Below are 9064 nucleotides of genomic sequence, written 5' to 3' on the forward strand. Positions count from 1 at the left end.
TGAGCTGCTGTCTACACTTGCAACTGATGGATAGTAGTTAGGATTGAATTTGGTTTATGAGCATTATTTTGTAAAGGGCTTTTCATTTTGTAAACTTTGAGCTTCTAAGTTGTGTTTTGTCACAGATTGCCAAAGGGGGAGTTTGTTAGGTTCTAAAGATTAGGATTTTATGTATTTAGAACTCTAATGTGTAATGTTGGCAAACCATGATCAAAACAATGTGTTTAGAAGTGTTTAAAGCTAGCTCAAAGTTGTGTGTCAATGTAAAGTTGGAATCGAGTTTAAAGCAGGAAGCACTGTGGCTTTCAGCCTGGCTCGATCGATCGAAGCTTAGGCTCGACCGATCGAAACTCGGGCAGATTGCTTTTCTGCAGATTCGTCCAACTCAGCCCTATTTGTTTTAAAACGTTTTTAGGGTTTCTTATTTGTCCTAAGTATAAAAAGCAAACCCTAGCCACGTTTTAGTGTTGCTCATATTGCGGTTTGTGTAAATCTCTTGTGAGATCTAGAGGAGTTTTCCTTTACACAAACTTAGGGTTTTCAAGGAGGAGATAATTTCTACACCTTGATGATCAATTCAGTTGCTGCCATTGAAACTTAAAGACTACACAAGCGGGTGTGTTTGTAGCTGGTGGGAATCCAAGAAAGAAGGAGTCCGTGGATTCGAAGCTTGCACGTGGTCGTGTCAGTAAGTTCTACTAGTTGGTAGCAATAAGAAGTCTAGCGTGGGGGTTTGTAAGTCTTATTATATGAACTTCGATTCTTTCAAGATAGTGGATTCAAGTTTACCTTGAGGATAGCTAAGTCAAATCCTCCCCAGGTTTTTACCGGTTTGGTTTCCTGGGTAAACATATCTTGTGTTATTTATTTTCCGCTGCTTTACATGATTTGATCTTTATTATTGTGATAACCTAGACTTGTTTAATTGGACTAAGTAACAACTTGGCTAATTACCTAGGTTTAATCAATTGTTTAAGGGGTCTAAAAACTGTCAGGTGCTAAGGTTGATATTCGCATAGACGAAGCAACAAGATAATGGAATCATGAATTGATTGATGGCATCTTTATTCCCTAAGAGGCAGATTTAGTCAAAACATACCATTGTCACAGTAAGAAGCAAAGGATAGCTTATTTTGGCCTTTCACTCATAACGGGTCATACACAAGTTAGTCCAGATACCGATTCTTGAAAGCTGTGGAGGAAGCCAAGATCAATGAAGAACAATTGAAGCGGGATAGATCACTTTGGCGAGGAATCTGGTCTTTGCAGGTTCCAAACAAGATTAAAAATCTGATATGAAGGGCCTACAGAAACTCATTGCCAACTAAAGAAAATTTGCTGCGCCAAACCATAATCGACAATTCAGTTTGTGATCAATGTAAGCTTGCACCCGAATCGACAATCCATGCTTTCTGGTCCTGTACCGAACTAGATGTGGTATGGGAAGATGAGTCGCTTTGGAACTGTCGTCAAACAAATACCTTCATTGACTTCATGGAGCTTCTATCATGGCTCATCACAAACTAGCATCACCTGGAGTTATTCTCGGACATGGCATGGTCAGTTTGGACCCAATGGAATTAGATTCGATAAAACAAACCCAGCAACAGCCCACACTCGATTGCTTCACTAGCAAAAGAGCACCTTACTGAGTTTAAGGTGGTTCAACTTCCCGCACCACCTACGTGTTCTACTCCCTCTTTGACACGGTCTCGGTGGCAGCATCAAGTGTAGGGAGTGGTGAAGATAAACTGTCATGGAGCCATTTTTTCTGACAAGAAAAAATCGGGCATTGGGGTGGTGATCCAAGACAGCCTTGGCTTGGTATTAGGTTCACTCTCTAAGCAATTACCTCAGGCCTATACCCCATTGGAGATTGAAGAAATGGTAGAATCAACAACACTACAATTTGCCTCGGACTTTTACTTATGCTGTCCTTGAGTCCGATTCACAAGTCTTGGTGAATGCCCTCTGCAATGACACTATTTTCTTGTCTTCAAATGGCTTGTTAATTGAGGATATAAGACTAAATGCTAGGTTTTTTAATCAATTACATTACTCTCATATTAAGAGAGAAAGTAATAAGGTTGCTTATAATTTAGCTCGATATGTTTTATGTATTTCAAATTTTGTTGTGTGGATGGGGGATGTTCCCCCACCTTTACTTCTTGTTGTCCTAGCTGATATTGCTAGATTTTCATATTAAAACAAGTTATGTTCCCCCTCTAAAAAAAGAAAAAAAGAAAAACCCTTCATCATATGAACTCCTCACATTCATAATTGATTACCAAAAACTTAATTTATTTTGCTATAATCAAATATTTGCCTACTTCCTCCTTTTAAGTTTAAAGGTTTGCAATTTAATTTTATTTTTAAAGTATCTATTTTTCAATCATATCATCAATACAAGACTATTTTTTTTTTTTCAACGTAAATCAAGAGTTATGTAACTTAATTAGTAAGCACTTCTTGCTACTTTTAACTGATATACTCAAAATTCAAATACTCCAAATTATCAAATTATTAAAAATTAAAATGAAAAAGAGGGGGATAATGTTAGCTTTAAACAATACATTAGCTTCTAAATTCAGTTTTTAGCTTTTAATTTTTATATACAGTTTTTTAAAACTTTACTTTCATTTTTTTCTTTTTTCTTTTTTCTTTTTTTCTTACTTTTCCAAGACTCAAGTATACTTTAGAAGTAAAAATTTCAACAAAAAACTATACCTAACCTTCATTGTATTATTACTTAATAGCAAGATCTAGATGTGGACCATATCAGCTATACCTAACATTCAGAGTTCAGCGTGCTGGGTGGGTGAAGTTGATACAAAAAAACAGGAGAAAATGTGAGGAAAGGCCACGGAGAGTAAATGAAGTAATAGTTGCAGTGGTCTTTATAGTATCTCACAATCTCAAAAGCCCTCTCTCATCTTTTTCTTTTGTATCTTTTCCCACAAGTCGCATCTCGGGCCGGAACTCCTGCCTCTGCTCCCTTGGCTGCTAGTGCAGTAGTACTGCTACACAAACAATATGTCAACTGAGGTATGCTTTAATAATATAATATTTCCTTCTTATTTAAGTTCCATGTCTATCTACCTATTTATTTATCTTGCGGAAAATCATCTCTTTTTTATACTAAAAACTTCATAAGCTGTAATTGGTTTTAAAAGGGGTAAAGACAAATTGTTTAGCCAAAAAAAGTAAAGCCAAATTGGTATTTTTGTAAAAAAGGATGGATTGGTGTTTGTAAATAGCACCTTCCAACATGTCTCTTTCTTCTTCTGTTTTTCTTTTATATTTACCCCACCATTAGATCCACTGTTTTCCTTCTCTATTGTACTGGTTTTATCTACAGTGATCCATTCTTTTTTTTTTTTTTTTTTTTTAGTGCTTGCGCTACAGTACTTCAGTTTGTTCAATATCCACCGTTACGCTGAACTTGCATATATTATAATAATAATAAAATATTAATAAAACAAGTTTTCACAATATTTTTATAATTGTTGAGAACTTGAGATGTTAATTTTTATAAAATAATAAAATATCGTACTAAAACCAAACACAGTAAAAAATAAAGGTATTATAAAGAAAAAAAAGTGATACATACACAACATTTTCATAACAAATCTTAGGTAGTAAATTGTTATTCTAATTTAAACTTATCAATGAAATTACTTTTTACCCACTAATAATAACATGTAACAACCTACTACTTATGATTTGTAATGAAAATGTTGTGGACATAACATTTCTCTGTGAAAATATTAAGACATTTTGTTGTTGTCACAATATTTTCACAATTGCTGAAGTGTCAATTCTTTACAAATCAAAGTAAAATATAACAAAGTTGTAAAAGTACTATGAAAATGTTGTGTGACTTGTGTCATTCTTTGTGTTTCTAGAATTTTCTTTTTTATTAGTCAATTTTTGTTAAGCCAAATTCACAGTTTCACATACAGTTTTCTTGGCTTGAATTTTTGTATTTTGTTTTGTATTTTTTTTTTCTTTATGCACCATTTTAAGTAAAAACACATAGTTTCACACACACACACACACACACACACACACACAAAAACTTAATTAAAATAATTTTCATCCTTTATGTTTTGGGTAGTTCACAATATCTCTTTAAACTTTAAAATCAAGCAATTCCCCCCTTAATATTTTGGAAAAGAGCAAATATGTTATAATGTTATTCTCTTAATTAAACTCTAATGAAAACTTATGATTCTTAAAATATTGCAATGTGTAGTGGCTAAAATACTATCACTAAATTTTAATATTCCAAAAATTTTATTCACGTATTTTGAGTTTTAGATGGTAGTAATGCTTAAAAAGTTTGAATGGTAATATAAGGTGTTTTATTTGTTACCTAGAGAACATTGATTTTCTCGGTTTAAATCTTAGAAACTTATAATTTATCTAATGAAAAATTTGATGACACATTCGTTTTGTTATATATTTTTTTCTTGCCTAAAGTGGGTGTTCATAAAAACTAATTAAGTTAAAGATTGCACCTAGACTCATGTAAAATGATAAAGAAGAACATATGAATGAAAAAATTTTCATTGTGTATGATTGAAGGTATTTGATAAAGGGTTTCAATTGTAGCATATAACATCATTCATTGTGAAAATTAAAATACTGTGACAAAGTTTTAGCAAAACTCAGTTTTTTATTGTTGGAAGATAATATTCATTATCATTCTTAAAAGTTTTTAATGAGTGGATATTGCCTTTAACAAATAGGTATCAAAATTCTTATACAAATGAGATTAACTTTGTATGACATACATTTTTTATATATATAATTTCATATTTCTTCAAATAAAAATTCTATCTTAATTTTCTTACTCAAGAGGTAGCACGTGTCTTACACGTGCCACCCACACTAGTGTGTTTGTACACACACACACACATATATCAAAAACTATTTACATTTTAGTTTAGTAAAATTTTAATTATTAAATTTTTTTATTTAAACTATATATATACATAAATATATATAGTGGTAAATCTGAAACGTTTCCGGTATGAAATCAACTTCCTTACTATTATATTTTACGATTTTTTTGATGAATTTTAAGTTGCTTGTGATAGTCAATTGTCGAATGTGGAATATTATTAATCTATAGATAATTAAAGTGAAAGTTCAACAATTAAGTTAATCCATGTTAATTTTATGCTTTTCTTAAATTATATTGTCAATTTACTCAAATCTTATATCAAGTATCTGTATAATTTTTAATACTTCTGATTTGCTTATATGTTAAGGGTTTAGTTAACACCCATATAAAAAGTTGTCAAAAATATTAGTCATTTTTTTTCTTTTTGCATAATTTTTTTTTTTTTTTTTTAAATATAGCCTATACCAAGCCCTTAGGACATTTGATAACTTTTCTCATATGTTAAAACTACTTTCAACCTAAGTAAAGTTACTTCTGATTTCAAAATTCTCTGAGATTTCTAGAATTTAAGTCAAAGTACAAAGACTAACTTCAATGAGAAATTTATTGAACAAAACCATATTCCCATTAAAAGAAAAAAATTGTGCCTTTTCAATATATTTCCAAAATGAAGAAATTTTGATAAAACATTAAAAAATTTCATAGTATCACAATAACAAAAATTGTAATAGGAAGTAGAAAGCATGTATATAAATATATCAAAAAGTACTTTCTTTTACCTACTGTAATGAAACAATTCAATCTGGCTATTTAATTACTCTGTCTCTATCAAACTAACAATGAAATCATCTCTTTAAAAAAAAAAAAAAATTAAATGAATTAATTAGTACCAAAATTATTTGTTCAATTAATTATTGTTTCAAAAGAAATCATTTTAAAATTCTTCATTCAATATTACTATTGTCTTCCAATTAAAATATTTGCAAAATCTTCTATGTGATCAGCTTTACAGGACAATGAAAGAGGATGATTAAATTAAAATTTTATAAACAATTAAATATAAAATGATCATTATTCTTGTAACATCAGTGCATGCATTTTAACATATTAGAAGATAGTGGCATAGAATGAACTTTGAAGTCAAATTATAGCGTGTTGTACTTTACACGGCATGTGTTTTTAATCCTAGTGGCTCTTATCTTGATAGATAGTAAGCTCTTCAGCTGCAAAGGGAAGTGGAGGTTTGGCACTTGACATCACAACAATGTTTGAAAGTTCGAAGCAACAATTCTCAATTGGGGGTTTGATCAGTGTTCCAGATCACCTTCGCAAACTGGATGAGCAAGCCTTCACTCCTCTGCTTATTTCAATTGGCCCTATTCACCGCTCCAATCCAAAATTACAAACCATGAAAAAGTGTAAAGTACAGTTTTGTGAGTATTTCATTGAACGGGCTAATATAAACTTGCAAAATTTAGTACACACAATAAGAGATAAGGAAGAAGAAATTCGCTCTTACTACGCAGAGACTGTTGTATCCAGCATGAGAAGTGATGATTTTGTGACAATGATCGTGGTGGATGGGATGTTCATTCTTGAGTACTTCGTGAGACAATCTAACTCACTTTTGGAGGAGGACGATCCTACAATACCGGTATGGATGCATACAATTTTGCAAACTGACTTGGTATTACTTGAAAATCAGCTTCCCTTTTTTGTTTTAGAGATGTTGTTCCAGCAAGCAAACTTTCCGGCTGAATTAAAATTAAAACCCCTTTCTTTAAGGGAACTTGCTTTTGATTTCTTTAGTTGGTACAACTTTCAAAGGATAGCCCTTGAGGATTTCAATGCGAAAATAGAACACTTCACAGGTCTGGTTAGATTCTTTTATCTAAGTGAAAGTGAACAATTACCGTATGTAAGACCTAGAGGGGCTAAACTGTCATACTCTGCAACCCAGCTGCATGAGGCAGGAATCAAGTTTAAGGTGGCCTCGGAAAAATATGGTAGATGCTTTCTTGACATAAGGTTCGATTTAAAGAATGGAGTTTTGGAAATCCCATGCATTACGTTAAATGATGAGAAAATACGTCTTATTCGAAACATTATTGCATTAGAGCAATCCCATTATGTAGGGGACGCATATGTTACGGATTTCTTTGCCATCTTGGATTTCCTTATCGATAATTCCAAAGATGTAGATTTACTTTGTGATAAGGGAATCCTTGTTAATTACCTTGGTGACAGCAACGCTGCAGCATCAACTGTCAATAGTCTTTACACCAATATCTTATGTGATTATATGAACCCTGAATACTCGAATATATGTGAAAAATTGAATGCATTCTATAAGAAACCTTGGCATAGATGGAGGGCAACATTATGGCATCAATATTTTAGCACTCCTTGGAGATCTACTTCTACTTGTGCTGCTATTATCCTTCTGATTCTCACGCTTGCACAAACTGTATGCTCTCTAAAGTCCACTAAGTGGTGACAGATATGCAGCAGTTCTACTGATAACTTTAGCCTTTGTTGTCTTTTAATTATCTTTTGTTTTTAGTTGTTACTGTTTTGAATAAGGGTTTATCCTCATCATTAGGAAGTCTTTTTGAGTGTGTTAGTGTTGGAAATGGATCAGATAAGCATAGTGCCTATGATCTATATCCGTTTAATTATCCTTTGAGTTCTATAATTCTATTTAAGACAGCATGTTTTTCAATAATAATTTTATTTGAAAATTTATCAGAAACTTTAATTATTATTTGGGAGTTCTAATTTTTATCAGATTCAAATTGGTTGCAGGGAGAAAGGACAAAAATTGTTAGATCAATTTTCTATTGAGTTATTCTATTCTATTCTCACAGATAAATTCACAACTTTTGCTACAATTCATTAATGTGGCAGACTGTGATTGACTTTGTCAGGGGCGGTTTTTTGCGCGTACCACGTGTCTTTCACTGGAGGTGTGACTTTGCTAGGCTCGGATTTGTTTTGGGGAGTTCAACCTAGAACTCAACATTAGGCCACATAGACCAATGGCTTCTGGTGTATTTTTAAGCTTACAAAATAGATAAAGCCCAAATTCTTAGAATCATAATAATGGTTGAAATAAATAAATGATATGCTTAGCATGATAGCTTTGATTAGATGGTGAGTTGATACATTATTATTATGTATATTAAGTGATGTCCAATGTTGGAAAATAATTAATTAGGTGTCAAATGTCCAACAATGGGATGAGTCCAATAGTCCATGTCTAGTTGCGGTTCATGGTTCATGTTCAACATAATAAGGTATGTCTAGTAATGGTCCATGTCCAAATAATATATGTCCAATGTTAGTTCATTTCCAAAAAATATGTGTCCAAGGGTGGTTCATGTCCAAATAATATACGTGCAACGGTGGTAGATTGATTTATTAATATGTATGTTCATTAATGAAGTATTAGTGAGATCATGTTCATTAAATAGTGAGATGATATTAAAATAACTTGCATCCAATGGTAAAATAATAATGAATTAACATATACTTAATGATGTCTTTTTAAAGATGGAGAAAGATTGACTTATCTTCACAGTCTGTAGCTCTAGCCATAGAAAAGCACTTCATATTTTGTAGCTCCAGCCGTATCACATCAGTGGACTTAACATTTCAGCAACCTTCATATTTGAAAGGGAAAAATGGGTGCAACTGCTGGGAGAGAGAGCATGTCAAGCCGTGTGCATTGGTTGGTTAAGTTTGTCCTCTTAATCATGCACTTAAATGATTTTCCCCATGTAATGCTCTTTTAGTTTTTAGTCAAGTATGAGTGATGTTGCCTTCCATGAGAATGACTTTTAGTATTTTGCCTTTCATTAGAAGGGCTTTTGGCATTGTAAATATATATCTTCCATGAGAAAGGACTTTTAGTAATAAGTTCTTGGAAGAGTGTTTGATATGTTTTAAGATGTGTGGAGATGGTAAGAAATACATATATATATTTTGTGAGATATGGCGTTTGTAATATGTATAGGAATTATATGTAGATACTTTGTTGGACATGGATCTTGTATATGTATACTTTGTGAGACATGGAGTTTAAAGATATATGAGGAGTATATATGGGTATTTTGTGAGGAATGTGTTTGTAAAATATATGGAAGTGTGAGATAG

The 9064-nt window shown here is 32.3% G+C and overlaps 1 protein-coding gene across 1 annotated transcript; it reads left to right on the top strand.

The window, feature by feature from the left end:
* Positions 1-2850: 2850 nt before the first annotated feature.
* Positions 2851-7673, top strand: LOC126699920 (UPF0481 protein At3g47200-like). The gene is made up of 2 exons (XM_050397895.1): positions 2851-3045; positions 6117-7673. The coding sequence occupies exons 1-2, from the start codon at positions 3034-3036 to the stop codon at positions 7404-7406; spliced, it is 1302 nt and encodes a 433-aa protein (XP_050253852.1). The 5' UTR covers positions 2851-3033; the 3' UTR covers positions 7407-7673.
* The last annotated feature ends 1391 nt before the right edge of the window (positions 7674-9064 follow it).

Source organism: Quercus robur, chromosome 9 (genome assembly GCF_932294415.1).
Source record: "Quercus robur chromosome 9, dhQueRobu3.1, whole genome shotgun sequence".
In the NCBI taxonomy this organism is placed as follows: Eukaryota; Viridiplantae; Streptophyta; class Magnoliopsida; order Fagales; family Fagaceae; genus Quercus; species Quercus robur.